Genomic DNA, 21,030 nt, shown 5'->3' with positions numbered 1-21,030 from the left:
ATGCTGTTTTTACACTTGCTGCAATGAAAATACATTGGTAAAAAAAATCTATGAAGAGGACATACAAAACGGGTTGGTTGTAATTTAAGAGGGTGGCAAATTAAATTTATGGCATAATGTAAAAGCCAGTAAGGAAAGCATCATTGCACAGGTCTGCTCTTCTCAGATAAATTAATGCCAGGCTCATTTCAATTGTCCAAAGCAAACCAGAGAAAAGTTCATAAGGAAGATTCTTTATTGGCTGTATTGGCTGCACTGCTCTGATGCCATCTTGGTAGGTGCCAAATGTAAGAGCGCAAAACATGCGTTCCAACAGTACCTGAATGATGGCGGTTCCGGAATTGCGATCGCATGAAGTGGAACGTCATTAGCTTCATTTTTCAGCCGCTTGACTCTACCTACATCCTCCCATTCAGCATCTACAGAAGTAGACAGATGTAGCAGAATGCATTGGGGTATAAAAGATAATTGTTGCATTGGGCAAAATTCGGTTCCATTCAGCTAAAGTGCATGAGATGAATGAATGATAAATTGCTGCTGTTTAACATGACCTTTGAATTTTTTGGCTCTGTGAAAGGTAGGGAAGTGGGGGTAATATTATTTCAACTCAGAGGGATGATAACCATGATTTATTTTTTGGGCATCCCCTTGTTTTTTTTCTTTCTTTTTGTTTGACATTGGAAACTGGCTGTGTTGTCTAGGCACTGAGTGGATGGTGCCCCTTATTTTTTTGGTTGCAGTTGGAGAACAAGAAGCAGGCCTTCTCTCCGCAGCTGCAGGAGTTCTGTGTGGCGCACCCCATTGCAGTGATCCGGAACATGGCCAATATCCTCAAACTGGGTGTGTAAGACCCCCCCCCCCCACCAGCTGCTGTATATTACAGCACAATCTGTGTTGGTTGGAGAAAGACTGCATGCCAAGCTACCCTGAATATGGCATGGTATCTGTTCTGTCCAGTGTATAAGAAAGTGAAACGTATTAATGCTGATAGTTGGGAAAGTAGGTGGACGTCCACGGTTAACGACAGCGCTAGAAGGGCAGACGCGATGCTGACAAAAAGTGTGCCGAGTTTCGACTCAGTGCTTGTCGTGTCTTTTTCATTTGTGTCCTGTCTGTCCTCCTTGCGCCATTGTTCACCCATGTAAAAAAGTTGTTATTGAAGCACATAAACACATAAGTACACGAGGTACATAAATAAAAAAGTCTTGTATCTATGCTGATAAAAGAAAAAAGATGCATGAAGCAGCTAAAATTGTGAATGTGCTTTTCCAGACCTTGGCCTCTTCTCTACGAAAACACTGGTGGAAGCCAACCCGGACCATACGATAGAGGTTCGCACGCAGGTGAGAGCTCGAGCGTTTGCTCTTTCCATTTTGGGCCCTAGCAGGTGAATTTGTTGCCTTAGTGGGTATGGGTCGTAGTTAGTCGGACATTACTGGTATAAGCAGCTCGAAATAATGATTCTGTTGATGTTCACATTCGGGGTGAAAGCTAGACAGCAGCATTAAAGTCACCTGATGTTAGATAGCTGTGTGAAAGAGAAAAAATACATTATGGTGTTTCCTGTTTAAGGGGAGAATGTGTGTTTCGGTAAAAAAATTTTTGTTATGAACGAACAAAGCTTTAGTGTATAATCTTGCATGCACGAGAAATGGGTGTGCCTGTTTGAACAGCGCACAAGGCAGGTGCGCCAGTCTCGGGACTTATCAGATCAACTGCACCTTAATCAAAATGAGCTCACTATGCTGCTTTCTTTACCAATGTGTGTTGCTTGTCCCGTGCTTGATTGCAGCTGATGCAGTCGCCGGATGAGAACTGGGATGCAGAGCGGCGGAATATGGTGTGGCGGTGCGAGAGCCACCGGTCACACACGAGCATTGCACGCTACGCTCAGTACCAGGCTTCCTCGTTCCAGGAATCCCTCAAGGTTGGCGGCCATTTTTGCAGTTTTTGCAGTGGCATGGGATAAGGCTGTAGTCAGCATGAGCTAGGTTGAAAAGAGATTACTCATGAAATTTGTGGTTCATTTTCTCTTGTGCTTAGCTGAAAACTCGGCATTTTTTTATAAGCTGGCTCAGGTAAAGAAGTGCTGGACTTTCTGAGAAGCTTGTAAGGTACCTTCTCGAACCTGCTAAATTGGCCCTCGGCTATAGAGCTTAGGTATTCACGAATTCTCTGCCTTACACGTTTTATTCTATAAAGAGATGGCACCTGGGAGTAGAGGCCCTGTCAAAACTACTAGTAGATTTGTTGAGAAATATGTGACTATGTTAAATTTGGATGTAACAAACCTTCATGTTGTGAATTTCTCAGAGCCGCCACTGTGGCTCAGTGGTTGTGGTGCTCGGCTGCTGACCCGAAAGGCTCTGGTTCAATTCTGGCCACGGTGGTCGCATGCTAGAGGCCCCTATGCTGTGTGATGTCTGTGCACGAACCCCAGGTTGTCGAAATTATCTGGAGCCCTCCACTACAGAGTCTCTCATAGCCCGAGTTGCTTTGGGAAGACACCAAACTAAACCATTTCCCCAACATCGCCCCCCTTGAAGCACGTGTGTTTCTAAACTGTAATGAATGAGAGTGTAATGTAATGAAGGTGTCGCAGGTATTGAACATGCATAGCAGACGAGGGGGTACTGCGGCAGGCGACACGGGGGCATCTCAGTGACATGGTGCACTTGAAAGACATGCACCAGTGTTCACAGTAATGTGGTTCACCACTGTAGTTGGGCGTTATAGCGTTGAGTTGCTGGCACTAAATCAGAAGCATGTGTGGTCCACAGGAGGAGCAAGACAAGGCCCAAGGCGTGCAGCGGGAGTCGGACAGTGACTCCAACTCATCGCTGCCGCGAGCGTCTGCTGGTGGCAAGCGGTGGCGACGCAGCGCCCACTTCAAGACCATCAAGTTCGGCACCAATGTGGACCTGTCGGACGAGCGCAAGTGGCGCCCGCAGCTGCAGGAGCTGACCAAGCTGCCTGCCTTTGCTCGGGTGGTGTCTGCGGGAAACATGCTCAGCCACGTGGGCCACACCATTCTCGGCATGAACACTGTGCAGCTGTACATGAAGGCAAGTTCCCCACAGGCAGTTGCAGTGCCCACTCTGGGGTGTGCACAGGGTGAGAGGCAGGAAGTGAAGGATGCGTACTAATTTTCATTTGTACGATGGTAGGATAAGTGTGGTTAAAACTCAGCTTTGTGTTGCGGGCACACGTTGAGCAGTGTTGCCTCTTTTTGATGGAATTCTGTACGTTGCAGTTCATTTAAGTGTGCAGGTAGAACTTTTTTTTTATGCGCAGATATCGCCAATTTTTTTTTTATCGAGCGACATTTTTAGGGCTCTCCCTTGACATAGAACGAGCGAAAAAAAGTCTAACTGCCTTTTTAAAAGAGGCAGCCAGCCTCTAATTAGAGGCCTGGTTTGATTGGTTGTCTTCTGCAGTTACATGCATGGATTGATTTCATATGATTCGTTTTTTTTTCTTTTAGTAAGCAGCCCTTCCTAAGAACTTTCTAAGAAAGGGCCCTTTCTAAGAAAGACAGCATTGCTCGTTTACATAATAAAACAGCAAAAAAAAAAAACTTGTCCGCCTTAACCATATTTGCAAAGAAGAAAATGCAAAAGCATTTGGAAGTTGGCCTACCCCTAGATATTTCAAAGGACCGCCAAAATTTTGGAAGTACGAAAGTGGATTTTGGGGTGAATTAATGTCATTAGTGGTTGGGTTAATGTGGATTTGTTAGGATTAGTTGATGGATTAAGGTGGAAGAGTGGGTCACCTTAGTATAATCCCATATGATAAGCCAATGTGAGGTACTGGAACATTCTAGCCCTCAGACTTTCAAATTTATCAGTGCTGATGACCCTCTCAACCCTTCAGTGTATTTCGTTACAATGAAAACCTGGTGTTTTTTGCAAGACAAGTCTAAATGCTAGTGCATTACTCTGAACCCTTATCGACCTTTATCTGGAAACTTGCTGCTTGTTCACACCAGCCCAGCACCAACTATGGCAAAGATGCATGAGTCTGGGGGGAAACATATATCGGCCATCAAGCACGCCTCCTTCTTATTTGCTTGACTCCTTGATTGTTGTCTTCCATGGAAATATTGCAAGCGGTTGACGGCCGCAAGGATTTTAGCCATGTCACCCATGAGGAGTGACCTGCAACCGTTGCTTATGATAATGCTACAGCGTTAGTATAGCTCTGTATTTTTTGTAGCTATTAATGATCATGATCCTTATCTGCTCACAGGTTCCCGGCAGCCGTACTCCTGGCCACCAGGAAAACAACAACTTCTGCTCGGTCAACATCAACATTGGCCCAGGGGAGTGTGAGTGGTTCGCTACACCAGAAGAGTACTGGGGCGTCATACATGGACTCTGCGAGCGAAACAATATCAACTACCTCCATGGTGCGTATTGCTCACCAAGTTGGCGTTGTTTCCAGGGATATTGCAGGCGGGCGGGCGGTCAATTACGGATGATCGTGAAAGTTTAGTGCTCAGTGTTACTAAACACTCCGGCCATTTCTCTCCATCTCAGCTTGAAATACACGTTACCACAAGGACAAATGTTCGGTTAATATTTTATTTTCACATTTTTGCACGCGAATTGAACACCTTTAATGTACTGTTTTCGCAGATTTACATTTAAACTCATCCTGGTTCAGGTTAGAAAATGTAGAAGTGTAGCCGATTTTCCTTAATTCTCTATACGGTCTACATCTTTGTTACCACACTTATGTTCAAGATGGTACCGTATTTACTCGCATAATTTGTGAGCTTTTTTTTTCCTAAAATGAGCTTCAAAAAGGGGGTGCACAAATTACGCACAGATTTTGCGAGCACATGCTGAAAACTCTGTAGTATACAAAGGTTATAACGTGCAGTGTATATGGTATACTGCTGCATACGAGTCGACCTCGCAACTCACGCCCCTCATTGGCCCCAGAAAAAGTTGACTGCAGCTATAATTTGCCTGTTTTGCAGACTGCAGTACTTCAGTAACATGTTGCTTATATTTTACTTTGCTCATGAATGACTCATTCTGGTGCACTGCGGTATTCTGTGATTATGGGAGGAAGCCTCAGTTGTTGAGCTGGGCTATAGAATGGGGAGCTAGATGCTGTGTAAGGAAATAAAGGGAACCAGCGAAAAAAGACGCAACACAAGAACAAAGAAGGCACACACCACAACGCTGGACTTACAACTCTAAGTTGTAAGTCCAGCGTTGGGGTGTGTGCCTTCTTTGTTCTTGTGTTGTGTCTTTTTTCGCTGGTTCCCTTTATTTGCAATATGAACCAACTAGCCCAGCAGTTTGCACTCCTGTGTAAGGACATTGGAATCCCTGCCACTACTTGTTCCAGCTGAAGTGTATCATTTGTGACAATCAGGACCCTTTAGTAACACGATGTCTATCATTTTCTTTTCTGCTCTTCCTTTTTTTTCCCATCCAGGATCATGGTGGCCTCTGATGGAGGACCTCATGGCAGCACGCATCCCGGTCTATCGGTTCCTGCAACGCCCAGGTGACCTCGTGTGGGTGAATGCAGGCACCGTGCACTGGGTTCAGGCTGTGGGCTGGTGCAACAACATTGCGTGGAACGTGGGGCCTCTGAACGGCACCCAGTTCCGGCTGGGGCTTGAGCGGTACGAGTGGAACAAGCTGCAGGCCTTCAAGTCTATTGTGCCCATGGTCCACCTCTCCTGGAACCTGGCACGCAACCTCAAGGTGTCCGAACCGCAACTCTTCGAACTGATCAAGTGAGCCTCCATTCTCAGTAACATCTGCTCGTACTAGCGTTACCAAGTGGTGCATTTCCAAATAGTTTTACAGTGAGAGCCATTAAAGGGACACTGAGGAGAAATTGAAGTTGGCTTGTATCGACAGAATACCAGCTACTGATTACAAAAACGCAACTCATACTTACAACAAAGCTTTTGTAACGTAGAAAAGAGCAAGAACCAAAATACAGGTATCGCCGCCACAGGCTTAAACTCGCAAGTACTAGCGTGATGACGTCATAGGACAAAACAGTGTTGCTAGAACCAATGGTTCTAGCAACACTAGGACAAGAATCACTGAGGCGCAGCCAATGCATTAGCAAATCTCTTTGACGTCGCCAGATGGCGCCACGTACCTGGCAGCTACGCGCGCGCCTGCAGCATCGGGATCAATCAGCGCCTGCTCACCGGTGGTAGGCGGGCTCCTGGTATTCCGCTAACGGTAACAAGGTACACGGTATGCTAAAGGTGTCTATTTGCGAGAACTTCGTTGACGACTTCGAGAGTGGGATCCATCGTAACGCTGGCAAAACGCCGGTGCAAACGTAAACGAAGCGACGGTAGCGACGGCCGCAATAGCCTATAGATGCCTTTAACGTGCGGCCAGCGGTAGCTTTCTTTTCGGCTGCTGGGCCGCACTGCTGGCCACCAGCAATCACGGAGTCTGCGTTACATCATGTGCACGTCATGTTTCACATCACTTAGTCCTGTGTCGTCATAAGAGAATCCCAAGTTTGAATCAGAGCGGCGGGAAAAACTTTTTCAACTTCGAATCCAAACTTCTTAGAAATAAATGCATCTTTCGCTGCCGGCCAAGTGGCAACAAAGCCATGAAATGCCGAACTTTCGGATTTTGCTTTAAAAAAAAAATATGAATAGAGCTCTCCTCACTGTCCCTTTAAGGGAGCCCACCCTGAGCCGCCACGCAACCAAAGCCTGTTGTAGTTGTAGGTGGCTTGCCTTGGCTTAGTGCCCAAACAGATGGCACCAAGCCACTCTAAGCCATGCCATGCCAAGCCAAACCAAACCGAACCAAACCAGGAGAGATATAAGAGATCGACTGAGAAGAAAGACAGAAAGAGGACTGGAGGAAGAGAAGCCAGAGGGGGAGAAAAATGGAGGGATGCTGCTGTGGACAGAGAGATGGACATGGTGGCTTTCGCCGAATTTCTTATTAAGCCATGGCCTAGTTTAGCCAGTAACTTTACTTAAAGGGGGTGTGCAGTATGTTAATTTTTGATTGCGCAAAAAAATGTAGCCATCTTCTTTATTTGCACCTTTTTCATGCTAAGAAGGAAAAACAGCGCAGAAACACGGGATGAGAAAGAACACGACAGCACAACACGCTGAAGTGCGTTTTTCCTACCTTCCTTCCTGTGTTCCTTTTTCCTGTATGAAGTGTTTTTCCTTCTCAAATATGATGTACCAACTTGCCCAAGTCTCTGCCTTAACATTGTTTTCATGCTGATACCAGGTCTCGTGTCTAGTTTCCAAATATAAGGTGCTGTTTTAGTGGAAGGACTGTTCCAAGCAGTGGACATGGGGTGGTGCCAGTTGACATTGCGTGCTTTAGAACATGTGCAACACGCTGTGATGTGATTAAATGAAAGACTGAAGCTAAAGTCACAAACACTTTGCAAAGTTGAAGTGAAGTGACGTGTGAAACACGTAGAGTCCATGCAAAAGTGAAGTGAGACGATTACATTGTTACTGTGAGCAAACTGTGCCATTGTTCAAGATATCATCTGGCCTTTGTGTAGGTACTGCCTCCTTCGGACTCTGAGGCACTGCCAGGTAGTGGTGGAGTTCGTCAAGGGGCTCGGCAAGGAGATTCGCTGGCACGGGCGGGCCAAGAATGAGATTGCCCACTACTGTGCAAACTGTGAGGTGGGTGGTACTGCATTCTTTTGTTTGGTGTCTTGTGTGCTGATAAGGCCAGCATTAGTTTGCATTTGTCTGCCCAGCAGTCTGCCATCCTTGATCTCTTGGCTCGGGAAGCACTTGTGTGGCACAACCAAGGCAGCTGTTTTAGTTCTAAGAGTTACATTGGCAATGAAGTTTTACTGTTTTCCCATTTACATTACTCACACAAAGAGGAGCCTACACAGGATGCTTAGCTGCTATTCAAGATCACGTCTATCGTGGCTCTGAGTTAACAGTCACTACTGTTAGATCGTTGGTGCAGTTTGCCTGCTCATCAATAATGGCCTGTTTCAGGTGGAGGTGTTCAACATCCTTCTGGTGAAAGAAGTCGACAAGAAACACGTGGTCCATTGCCTCGACTGCAGCCGGCGACTCAGCCCACGCCTTGAAGGATTTGTTGTTCTCGAAGAGTACTCCATAGAAGACCTCATGGACGTCTATGACAACTTCTCCCTGCAACCTGTACGTAGTCTTCGTGAATTCACAGATGCTGCTGGATATATACCCGTCTACAAGGGAATGCCGTGCTTGCCATGCAGTTCTTTGTTTTTAAACAGGCTGGATTTTATAGCTTGGCAGGTGACTTGTACAGCATGCAACTGCTGCAAAGAGGACAAGTGTTGCCCACCATACTCCGTATTCTTTGTTGTCTTTTTAAGAGAAAATCAGTCAAATAGACAAAGCACAAGGAAAAGCAAGGCACACAAGTATGACCTCATCTTTAGCAGCTGGTCCAGGTTCTGACTCTTTGTTGTTATTTTAGAGAAGGGGGAGTTAGCTTTGAGCAGGGTTCATATTCTGTGTGTTGATTCATGGAAGAAAATGATGCAGTCTGCATTTGCAAAGATGATTGCAGCACCTGATGCCTGAAAGCTCCATTGCACGGTTTCATTGCTTGCTTCTCCATACTGTGTCTTATGAGTTTCATTGAATTTCTATTTTCTTTTAGAATGCCTGTTTACAACCTAATTTATGTTGCAGCAAGCATACTGAGCAACAGGCCCACTTAGTCAAGCATGCACCAACTATCAGTTGTGTTCCAGCATTGTCCATGTGTGTCTCTTCTCACGTTAAAACCCCTCTTCAGTACCACTTGATGAAGCATCAGCAGGCGTATTGGTTAGGCATGTGCAAGGCTCAGAATGGTTGTCACTACTATATATTGCCGCATATAAGTGGACACTGAATATATGTCGACCCCTCCAACTCTCAACCCGCAGTGGCAAAAGAAAAAAAAGTTGACTGCAAATATATAAGTCGATGTCCTTCATCCCTACGCCCCTAGCTAGTCAAGAGAGAAAGATATACTATGCCTACAGCGTGCTTTCTGATGCATAGTTCTTTGTGATTCCATCCTAACCTTCCCTTTGTAAACTTCCCACGCAGCTGCACATTTTCCCTTGAGTGCGTTGGTGGTGGAGTTTCCTCGGGATGACATTGCTGCATGCACGCACTGCTCAATTACCGTAAAAACCGGAATATAGGTCGAACTTTTTTCAAAAAACCGTGGCAAAAAGTCGACCCTTGTCTTGTATACCGGTCATTGGCGGAAAAACTACAGAAGTCTTACAACAATGGGTGGCTGAAGTCAACAGCCTCCATCACCATCGCCATCAGCAGCAGTGCGGTATGGTGACGTTGTGGCACCGCCATTTTGCGTTTCCATTGTCACAAAGTTATTTTGGTTTGTGGCTGGGTGTTGTCGGCGTGGAAATCTCTCCCCGCAGAGATAGTGCGCAAGTCTTATAGAAAATGCAGCATAAGCAATGCGCTAGATGGCACAGACGATGATGCTCTATGGAACCTGGGCAGTGAGAAGCAATTGTCATCCGACTCGAGTTCGGACGACTCTGATGACTCAATGTGACACTTGCGCACTTCGTGCCCTTCTCTGTATTCTACACCCGGCCAATTCTTTAGCAGTATTGTGCGACCATTGCCTCACGTGTTTGTCAGCACCTTATCACGGAGCGGCAAAAGAAGCGAGAGTAAGCGCATGTGTACACGTGTGCGTATCTCGCTTGTTTCGCCGCTCAGCACCGTTAATAAGGCGCTGACAAGCACGCGGGTCGATGGTCACGTGATTATGTTAAAGAATTGGCCGGGTGTACATACGAGCAGCATCTAAATGAAAATAAATACTGTCACCATTGTGCAGGCGGTTGAATCACATTTGTTTCAAGGTAAGGGTGTCTTTCGGTACTTTTGCCGTTGAAAAAAGATTTTTTGAAAAAAAGAGAAAGAAACAAATATAACAGCGCAATCACAAGGCCAGAAGGCAGAGGTGATAGGAAGTCACAGTAAAGCAGCACACCTTCCATGCCTTCGTGCTTTCCACACTGACGAGCAGTCTGGCTGATGAGCCTGATAAGCTGTAGCAGAACTGCTAGCAGTTCGCTAGTTTCGTATTCCAGCATGACGCTCGTTCTGGAAGCTGCTGGAAGAAGGGGACCTTAATTGGAAGTGTTTGCTCTTGCGTTACTATCACTCCTCAGACAAATTGACCGCCAGGGCAAGCAAGATGGGTAAATGACGTGCTGTTTTAACTTCTTGTTAGAAGTGATTTTGGCAGTAGGCTTTTTTTTTCAGCTCATTGAGTTTTGTGCACCCTTACAGGAGTGTGCGCCAGCGTGGGGCATGCACTACCACCCATGACTCAATTGAAACTACCTGTATATAGCTTCCCCCCCCCCCCCTTTTATTTCAAGTGGTCACTTGAGAAAATGAAATATAGTCTTATGTGGCAGTATACAGTGCACTGTAATCTTGTTCTTGCTGTGAACATCATATCCTTGTGAATTTTGCAGATTTGTGCTGTCACAGTTGTAACAGTCCTTCATGAAAAATTCTGTTAGTAAATTTTTAAAGTGCTTGATACGCGAAGAGCTGAATATTGTGTGGTGTGAAGTTTCTTGGCTGAAATGAGCTCTGTTTTATTTGCTGTTGAAGACCAGATGATAAGGCAGTACCACTGGCTGAAGTTCACATTACTTGTTTTTTGCAGTGGCTATCATGTACACAGCTCAAGGAGCATACAACTGCCTAACTGGCCTGTCTTGATCAAGTTGGCTGGTGTTTCACAATAGCTCATGAGCTGTGTAGCTTGATCAGTGAGATTATGTCCCCTACAGCCGTGCAGGGCTGCACAGGTGACTGACAGCATGTTGTGCCCTCCTTCTTGCATGCAGGCACAGACTCCATCAAGTTCATCATGACAGTCGGCAGGGAGTCCATGTACCATACCACGACTGCTGGAACAGTCGCCCAGTCAGCCACTGCACTGGCCTGAGCAGCTGGCCTGAAGAGTGCCGCCGTCAAGGTCCCTGCCCACAACCTCAGCAGCAGCAGCACTACACATGTACATAGCAGACTTGACACCGAGGGGACAGATGCTGCTGTTGCTCATTCAGAACCTGTGGACATTTCAGTTTTTTTGCATACTTATTCTCTCTAGTGTGGGGAGGAAGGCTTCTGTTCTGCATTCACACAGAAGGGTGTCTTTTTTTTTTTTTTTTGTTATGAACACTCATTGAAGAGAAGTGGAAGTTTGTTTTGAACCGAGTGAACTTGAAAAGAAAGGCTTTGGCATTGAGCAGGCACAGGAAGAGTTGCGGGCACAGTCTTATCCAGTGTGGTAAGTTCTGAAGTCTTTTGAAAGAGCGCACGAGTTGGCATCTGGCACCTGCACTATCAGCATTAAGTACCAAGGCTGGCTTCGCTAATGTAGACAGCAAAAGCATGTACTATTGCTGCAGTAGCCATTAGTATAAACAGGTGTTTTGGTCCCTCCTTTCGTGGAAGGGCTGCTCGCTTGGCTCCGTGGCACGCACCGTTTCCAAGTCCTCGGAAAGAGCAGCATGTAGCAAGGTTCAGAGTGTAGTGAGCTTGTTGGTTGCCTGTTTTGTGTGGTCCTGGTCACTCTTGAGTACCGTACATGCTCAAGTAAGGGCTGCGCATAAAACTGCACTCAAAACGAAGGAAAAGAAAATGCAGGACTTTCTTTAGATGTGCATGCCTAATCGTGTATGACGTAACTGGTGAAGACAGTCACCCTATCATGAAACATGTTGGTTCCCACCTTGGCTGTTTGCCAGACAGAGCATTTGCTGGACTGCTTGTTAGACGAATGCCGTGCAGCGAGTGCTCACTGCAGCTGCTTATCACCTTTTGTTTGTGAAGCAACTGCCGCATGCAATCAACTCACTTTTAAAAAATCTGGCACGCAGCATTTTTTTGTTTAGCTTGCTGGTGAACTGGCATGGGGTGGTATGATTTGACGAAAAAAAACAAACTAAAAGCCCTTATGCGAGCACACACGGGAAATAGTTTCAGCAGCACTGTACATGCTCCCAGTGCAAATTGTCATCCCTTCACCACATCCGCAAACACTGCCATTTTTTTCATCGCCTGCCTGTTCATTGGAACACTGCCACTTTCCATCAGGGGCACAACACATTTTTGGATACCTTGCATAGTGTGATAGCTAGCCAAGTTCGATAACAATCCCTTCTACCATTGTTGCAGCTGGAACCAAGTTTTGTGCAGTGTTGCTACACAGGTATCGCTTGGTGACCTGACCAGATACGTTCCATGAGCAGTTAGTAAGTAAACATGAGCGACCGCCTAGGCACCAGATGTCCTAATCAAGGGGAACCATTCTCATGTTGTAGTCAGAATGTGTGCCCTGTGTAAGGCGGTTGCATTGGCAGTTAAAAAAAAACAGCACTGGTGCAGCATGCGCGGAATTTGTAGAGTGAAAATGGTGGTGGTCTGCTGAAGCAAATATATAATTCTGGCTTGTTGATTAGCTTGTTGTGTCATGAAATGACTGAATTCTTTTGCTCACCGAAATTGTGTACGAAGGCAAAGCCGAACTCTCCCGAAGGCATTATGATGTCCCATGATCTCACTTCATGCATCAACATGTATTTATACACACAAACTTTGTAATAGAAAGCAGCCCTTGTTTTTGACAATTGCCTCGCCCTGCCTCTGTTTTTGTGTAATTTATCTCGTGTCTTTGCATTTACAGACAAAGTTTATGTTTATTAAAAAATGAACATGCCAAGTTGTGAGGTGCTTTCCTTGTAGTGTCACCAAGTGAACCATTGCTGCAGCTCATTTTGCTGCAGCAGACGTTGGGATGTCCATTTGTCCAGCATGTGGCTGCTTGCATGAAGACCTGTCGGAAAATATTATGGCCCACTTGTTTCCAAAGATAGATAAACACATGAAATGCCTAGGTTTTGATGTCATGCGTGCTTCAAATGACACTTTGTTTTGAAGATGCATGTTACCTCCATGGAGGTCATGAACTAATTCGGTATGGAAAAACATTGCCCTGGCAATTATCTGCCATCTAGATGCAAGAGTAGAGTAAACCTGTGTGATGGAACATTCCAACATTTATTTTGGGAACTCCAAACTAATGTCCCTGAGCGGGATTCGAACCCGCGGCGGTGCAGACAGACCAGCTTCGTGTGCTGCCGCTTTAAATAATTGTGCAATCGCAGCAGCCTTTCTCCTCTCGTGTTGAACACTCAGCCTCTCGCGCTGTACTTTGGGAATCGTCTTGTACGTGCCCTCTGCTAGCGACTCCTCATAATTGATCGTGCAGGAAAGACTGTAGTAGGATACAACTTTAAAAAAAGAATTCAAACCACTAGTATGCCACAGCTTTGGTGCGCATCGATGGAGCACGTAACACTATTGCACGGCTGGCCGGAGTCTGCAGTCCGTGTCCTGTAATCAGCAGAGCTGCACTGCTACCGTGTGTGTACGACACAGGGTTTTGTAGAATGGCATCTGCCACCTGCACCTTTGCAGGTATGTAAGTGCACATATATTGAGGGCCCGCCGGCGCGCTGTCCTGTTTCCGCAGGTGATGGATCATTAGTATTTCCTAATCACTACTGCAGTGCCCTCTACAGCACCGACACTCCACTTGCATTGAACCCACCTCTGTAGATTTCTGTTGACAGCACATACGCCTGTAAGCAAATGCGGGGAAGCCCGCGAGACAAGTATGACACTTCCCGTCCTTTAGGCAACCACGGCGCTGCTTTGGTCATCGCTAAAACTGCCCGCAATTGAACATAACCGGAGTACTGTGCAGCCGTCGGGCATCTGCTCGCATCTGTTCGCACAAACTTTTTTTTTTCACTATATTTTTACTTGTTAAAGGATTCAAGGCTGTCGCCGGACGCTTCCTCCACAGTTTTTTTTCCTCCATGGGCGGAGCAGGTGCCGCCCGCCTCGTCAGTTGTGCGCATGCGTGGAGTGACGTCCGAGCACGCAGCTGGTGTGCGCACCGCGCGCCTCGCCGCGTTGGTAGAGGTCAGTTCCGCGGGTGATACGTCTTTTCTCTCTACTACAATGGGTTCTATGCCACCGTCGAGGCGCCAACGCACGTCGCTCGCAGTCAGTCGCGCTACGCCGGTTTCGCTGCGCCGGCTAGAGCGCCAACGCGCGAATGGAACAGAAGCCATCTCGTCGCCATGGCATCCCTCATAGCTCGCGTGTCACTGACGGATGGTAAGTGACACAATTTACAATTTAATTTTTTTCCAATTTCTAGGGAGCTCAAGTTAGTCTTGTGTCTGAAGAAGTTAATGTACAATCCCTCCATAGGAGGGTAGGGAGACATTTACACACATTCGCGTTTAGTTGTTGTGTACAAAGGTGACCGGTGACACAGGTGGAGCACAAAACTAGGTGGAAACACTAAATTTCCTCCTCCTCATTATCCCTTGAAAGGAAAGAGCAGGCCAAAGAAAACGTCTGAAACATCTGAGCTCTAAGGCACTTTAGGTGAGTCCTTACAGCCAAAAATACTATGCTGATATGACTTACTTTGCAGTTTTTAATAGTCACTTAAGTATGCCTGCAGTGCCAAATTTAAGAGAAGAATCTTGCTTGTTTGGCGGAAAGGCTCTTCGGAAAGCTGAGGAAAAAGGCTGCACCTTCTCAGGGGCACCAGGAAAAGACGAAAGAAGGTCGTGTCCATCCCGTATCTGCACGGTGTCTCTCGTCCAAAAAAGATAGCGTGACACAATGTGCAGGTGGTGTTCTCCGCTCATAAAGTTTGGAAAGTGTGTGCTGCAATGAATCAGAAGCTGGGACTGGCCTCTTCCAGAAAGGACGTTCAGAAGTGCACTGTGTCGTTCATTAGCTTCAAAAAAGGGGTGGTGTATAGGATTCCTTTGTCATGCGGAAAGATATACTATGGTCGAACAGCTAGGTGGGCATAAACATCAGATTGAAAGGGCATGAAAATTCCCTTGACAAGAAAAAATCCCCTTCTTTTATAACCTCGTGCTGCACTGCTACGAATGCAAAAAACATGAAGGTCATCCTTGCCTGCCGGACTTGCATAATACGTCAGTAGCATGCAAGAGTAGTAACCAGATAGGCAGGGAAGTTTTCAAAGGATATTGCAAAGCAACAGTCTGTTGCTTTGCAGAGAAACAAGACAGTGTTCTTTGATAAGTGCCTTTCCTCTCCAGAGCAATCCTTGATGTTTTCCTGCTTTTTGTTTCGTTTAAGTTTCGCGCGTTTTCACCTTAATTATTTCCTTAGTTTTCCATTATACCTTCATTTGTTGGACAGCGCCCGTGTCATCTCCTCTTTCGTTGGTCCTTTGTCTGTTTTGCACTGGTCTTAAATATGAACTACATCCAACTCGCCCAATACAGCACACTGGCAAATTTAAAGCAAGAACAATTTGGCTCAAGAAGCGATCTTTTCGTGTCGGGCTCAGCCCAAATCTACGGAAACTCAGTGCCTTAGGGAAACATCAATAACATACTAGTCTATGAACACGGAGCAGGTTTTTATGCTGAGAAAGTGTTGATCGCTACAAAAAGAAAATGTCTAAGTGCACAATACCATTTTGAAATTGCTGTATAAAAATTAATCATATGATGTGACAAAAATAAAATGCTGATTTTTAAATTTAGTTCCACGCCCCTTCCAAAAACAAAAATCACATCCGGCATGAAAAGCGCTTGCACCCATTGGCATTAGATATGAACATGGGCATGGGCCAAGCAGGGGCAGGCTTATCGGTCACTATTGGAGGAGGTGGTTTGGGGAGAGAATCCCATTTGAAGCATATATTTATGGGGCCTTTTTTGTCTGAAAAATAGGGTTCAGTTTGGTTTGCCTATGTAAAATTCCTTGCTTGCGAAAGAGTTTCCTCCCCATCCTGGCATAGATCCACTCCTAAAGCCCAGTTTATGTGAACAAAGGCAGTTCAGGCAATTTGGCAATTTTGGGCATCAACAGCACCATTTAGCTTCACTTCCACCTTCTAAAATATTGTGTGAACTGTGGTGGAGACCATCCAGCTTATTCTTGTTCGTGTTTACTGTAGGAAAAGAAAGACAGTACAATAAGGCTGAAGGTATGAGAAAATGTTTAATTTCCTTAAGCATGCACTGGCACATGACACAGTCTTCAAAAATGTGCCTCTCGTGATGTGTTGATATGTATAGAATAACAAAGTGGAACAGGGAGTCACACTTTTATTGAGATGAGTACCGAAGCACTTTTGGTTATCACTCTGGCAGTGATAAAGGGGGTGGAATTTAAATTCCACCCCCTTTATAACGGGGTAACAGTAACAGGGCAACAGTAAAGGGTATCAAGAGATCCTAATGGCTTAGTGAGCTAGTAGGAGTTGAGGAAATGATAGCTAAAATCAAGGAAATGTGCATAGCGAGTAATGTAGAGTACGGATAACTGATGATCCACTATACTAAAGGAACGGATTCCGAGGCAGGACGGGCGTTGCAGAGAGTGAGGTGGGCAGATGAGATTAGGAAGACTGCAGGGATAAGGTGGCCACACCTAGAGCAGGAGGACATGGTTAATAGGAGGGATATTGGAGAGGACTTCATCTTGCAATGGATGCAGTTCGCCGAACGATATGACATCAGATGCTTATCAGGATGAAAGTTATGTGCCTAGAAAAGGCATGGTTCCTTGAGCTAGCTTTACTCATTTGCAATGGAGGCTCAGGGAAGCAGATGATTGCAAGCATCAGCATTTTAATGGCACAGATATAGCATGTTACATAACTAAAGCCAAAATTGACATTTAAAGGGAAACTGCATAGGTTTCAGAAAACGATAAGCTTAAAGGGGTCGAATGTATGAAACTTGAAGGTAAAGCATGCCAAGTTTTTTCGCGCTAGCATTTGAAATGGTGATGTAAATGCTGTCTAAAAACCCGGTGGCCTTCAAGCTTCTCCGCAGTGCATAGCGCCAAGCAGGGAGGGGGGCACATCATGACGTCATCGAAGGTACCGGTACATTTTCAGTGCATAAACGCTTGTTTTCAAGGAAAAAAATCCAACGTCATCAAAGGCAAAGGTCGTCTACCGTTGTTCTACAGCATCCAACGAGGCACGGCAGGGTGTGGTCGACCACAGCGAAAATTTGAAATCTTCCCTTCTGTGACATCACACCAACCTTCTCTGCATTCCTTCGGTATTGTGAGGAGAAGTCTAAAATTTAATCTTCAAATACGTCCCTCCTTTAAATGCTAGCGCCAAAACTCTTGGCATGCTTTACCTACAGCTCATATAGATTTTTTAAATCCTTGAATAGTGTGCAATTCTCAAAAAGTGGTGCAGTTGCCTTTTAAGACTACATATGTATTAAGCACAGTTTTTAGTATACTCTAAACACAATGTGAATGCTGCGCTTATAAAAGAGTCTAAATATTTTACATATTGTTTAGTAAGCATGTCAGAATGCTTTATTTCATATGAAAATCGTACCACAACTCTGTATCAGTCTAATGCTTGGCAGCATCGGCAGCAAAAGCAGTATTAGTTTATAAGACTACTAAGCCATTTGTATTGGATGTGTTGCATTATGGTAGGACAATGAAGTCGAGTTAGATTTCGTTACATCACTATGATATGAGGAAGGCATACAGCAAGTGCAAGCAGTAAAGCGGAAAGAAAAAATTTACATACACAGCACGAAGCAGAAGAGAGGAATAAAAGTTTCAAGTGCGACCATGTATGGTAAATGTTCATGAATTTTCTTTAACACACATAGGACGTTTCGCTACCAAAGGACCCGTGCAAACTGAAATGCATATATCACATAACAACACTGGGGAAATACAAAGACGCTTACAGAAAATATTCTTGTAGTGTTCAGAGACTAGGTTTTTGTATTGAAAAACCTGTTGAAGTTAGTTTGCCTATTAATCATGGGGCTGCATGATGTATCATTTGTCAGCCAAGTTCTGTATGGCTGAAGCAAAGGTTCCAATATACTTGTTTCCAAAATTTATATAAGGTACCGAGGTTGGCTTGAGGGACGACACTTGTAGAAAGATATGGTCACAGTGAGAAATAGAGATTTTTTATATTTGATAGCTTTGCTATATGTACGGTAAACCAACATTAGCTAAGTAACATACAACATGTATTCTTTTACACAGCATTTGATTTCGGTAGGTTAGCTTGAATAGTACTTTCAAAGACAAAAGAGCACTAGCTTTCCTGCCTGAAAAGATTAATAAAAGGGCCACAATTTGGCTTTATCGCACAAAGCAGATTTAAATTATTGAATAACAGAATGAATCACCGGCCTGTCCCACGGAAATTTCGCAAGTGGGGCCACTTTAGGTGGGTTATTGGACAGGGACCACTTGGCAAAGTGGGACCACTTGAGCAAGTGGGACCACTTAAAGTGGGTTATTGGACAGGGACCACTTGAGCAAGTGGGACCACTTGACAAACAGGACCAATAAAAAAAGTTTGAAATTTTAATTAGAACCATGAAATTTGATATTTCAGATGGTTCCAACTCGGTTTTGAAATTGGTTCCAATTGTGCCTTTGCATATTATTAAGGTGCAAAAGGAAAATTGATTTGTGAGGACTGCAGGGCAGTGCTGAGCCTGCATGGTGCCAACATTTTCACAGGAGAACTGATACTGAGAATTGCATATACTGTCATGGAAATCAAGACACATGCACAAACATACATCACACAGAAGAAGGAGATACAGTCAGACACTAATAACATCGACTCATGTGTACACATCCACACAACACTCTTTTGCTTCCATACATATATACCCTGCTTGTAAGACTCTTATACTGGGGCCAGTGGCGCTTGCCTGTTGAGCGCAGTTATTTCATATAATTTCGGCCTCAGTGATTGAGCAAATAATGAATACAATTTATTAGGTTAAGCTGCTGACAGCTTTATTTTAAGAGTCGGATTATGGTTCTGCCTTGTTTGTCTAATATGCAAATGTTTACATGGATCATGGTTCCACTTGATGCCCAGCTGTGGCCACTTGCAGCCTAGTGGACCCACTTGTAAAAACCACTTTTTTTTTATTCACATACCCTAAAGGCCCTTTACAGGCATTACATAGGGGGTTAAAGAAAAACAATAAAGCAATCGTATTACATAATACAGTGAAAAATATCACAAAGCATAAACAAACATGTGCTCAGATAAATAGGGAAGACAACAGGATAAATAAAGTATTTGAAAACACGCACACACGTGGACCACATTGTTCAAGACAATCTAAAAAAGAATACACTTCTGATAATATTCCATTAAGGGCCAGCAAAGAGTAAGCTCTTCACCCAGTCAAAAAAAAAAAAACCATTGGAACCAATTGGACATTCCAATTGGAACTAAATGGACATTCCCATTGCTTCCAATTGGATTTCCCAATTGGAACCAATTGGTTCCAGTTGTGTTTTTAGCCCCCGACCAATTGGATCCAACTGGACTAGCCAATTGGACCCATTAGGCCAGGCAGTTATTTGACCCAGAAAATATTCACAAAATATGCTACGTTCATTGAGAAAGGTAGCTAAATGTTTGAATAATATGCTCTAGGATCTTGGATGAATATTTCTGCAACTTAACATATTAAAATGTGCAAAAGGAAAACTGATATGTGAGGACTGCAAGGAGACACTGTGCCTAGTACCAATCAACATTTTTCTATGGAATTGAAATTAACATGCTTTTATGGAAATCAAAACCAACAGACACACATGCATCACACACAAGCAACACTGCACATTCAGGCACTAGTAGCATACATTAGCTCAATATGTTCATCCAGAGAACACACTTCTGCTCCAACGTATATACCCAATTTATTAGGCTCTCATGCTGGGGCCGGTGGCGCTTGTCCACTGAGCGCAGATATTTAATTTAATTTCAGCTCCAGTGGTGGTATAGGTGATGAGTACAATTTATTAGGCTAAGCTGCTGATAGCTCTTATTGTAAGTACCATATTAGTTCTACCTTTTTCGTCAAACATGCAAACATTCATTGGATAAATTGGGTGCAGTTCGGCAGACCAATTGCATGCAATGGGTAAGACCAATTGGGCTCACCAATTGGAAACCCAAATGGTCCAATTGGTTAGTCCATTTGGACCATCCAATTGGAACACCATTCCAATTGGAACCAATTGAAAACTGAACTCGTCCGATTGGAACCCATTGGAAATCCAATTGGTTCCAATGGTTTTTTTTACTGGGCAGTTTTTAAGAAATGCGTCGTAATTGTTTTCGGAAACGATTTCTGCAGGTAGTTTATTCCAGTGATAGATGGCAAGGAATAATGGCGAATGACGCATAAGTTAATTCAGTGTGAGCTATCTTGGGTTCCACTTTGAAGCAGTGGTCTAATCGGGGGAAAATGAGATGTGCTGGTTTGATATGAGAATCTGTGAATGGCGAGTGATTGTGATAGATCTTGTGAAAGTGACATAGCAGGGTGACAAGTCTTCGCTTTCCAAGAGAGCTTAAATTTTGAGATGATTTAATATCTGTGATGCTGGAGTAGCGCGCGTATTTCCTTGTGATAAACCTAGCAGCCTTATTTTGAAGTGATTTGTCGTTGAGCGTTAGAGAAAATCCACAAAAAAATCCCGACCTAGGAGGCAAGTGGGCTAATTAACCTGAGTCATCACCACAACCTGCAATTGTGTGCAAACCGCGTGGTTGCTCAGCAAGAGCAATTTTCGATATTTCGAGCAGTTATGTGGACTGGAGAGGTAGCTTTGCCTGCAAGCTCCTCCAAACAGGCAGCCTTGTTGGTGGCATGTTGGTTAGGTTAGGTTAGGTTAGGCTAGGCTAGGCTAGGCTAGGCTAGGTTAGGTATTGGATATAGGTTAGGTTAGTGTTATGTCTTGTGCGTAGACGCGTAGACGGGGGAACAACGAACCTCTCAGCCAGTGCGCGATTCCCGCCGCGGTGTTGTGCTCGTGTTGCGCGCGTGAACGAAGGGCCGACGAGCCTGTCGACGTTCCCTTCCTCC

General features: G+C 44.8%; 1 protein-coding gene across 8 annotated transcripts in view; it reads left to right on the top strand.

The window, feature by feature from the left end:
* Utx (Utx histone demethylase) overlaps positions 1 to 12,773 on the top strand; it is a 113,574-nt gene extending 100,801 nt beyond the window's left edge. For all 8 annotated transcript variants that reach the window (XM_089544253.1, XM_089544257.1, XM_089544256.1 and 5 more), the window contains 9 exons: positions 741 to 840; positions 1,273 to 1,343; positions 1,793 to 1,927; positions 2,781 to 3,065; positions 4,252 to 4,411; positions 5,455 to 5,761; positions 7,543 to 7,669; positions 8,000 to 8,167; positions 10,894 to 12,773. In XM_089544253.1, the coding sequence (XP_089400379.1) occupies positions 741 to 840; positions 1,273 to 1,343; positions 1,793 to 1,927; positions 2,781 to 3,065; positions 4,252 to 4,411; positions 5,455 to 5,761; positions 7,543 to 7,669; positions 8,000 to 8,167; positions 10,894 to 10,920 (1,380 nt within the window). In that variant the 3' untranslated portion in view covers positions 10,921 to 12,773. The remainder of the gene's footprint in view (positions 1 to 740; positions 841 to 1,272; positions 1,344 to 1,792; positions 1,928 to 2,780; positions 3,066 to 4,251; positions 4,412 to 5,454; positions 5,762 to 7,542; positions 7,670 to 7,999; positions 8,168 to 10,893) is intronic.
* Positions 12,774 to 21,030: the final 8,257 nt, after the last annotated feature.

This window comes from Amblyomma mixtum, chromosome 5 (genome assembly GCF_055824585.1).
Source record: "Amblyomma mixtum isolate Tamu chromosome 5, ASM5582458v1, whole genome shotgun sequence".
Classification (NCBI taxonomy): Eukaryota; Metazoa; Arthropoda; class Arachnida; order Ixodida; family Ixodidae; genus Amblyomma; species Amblyomma mixtum.
This window is presented reverse-complemented; position numbering and strand designations above follow the sequence as displayed.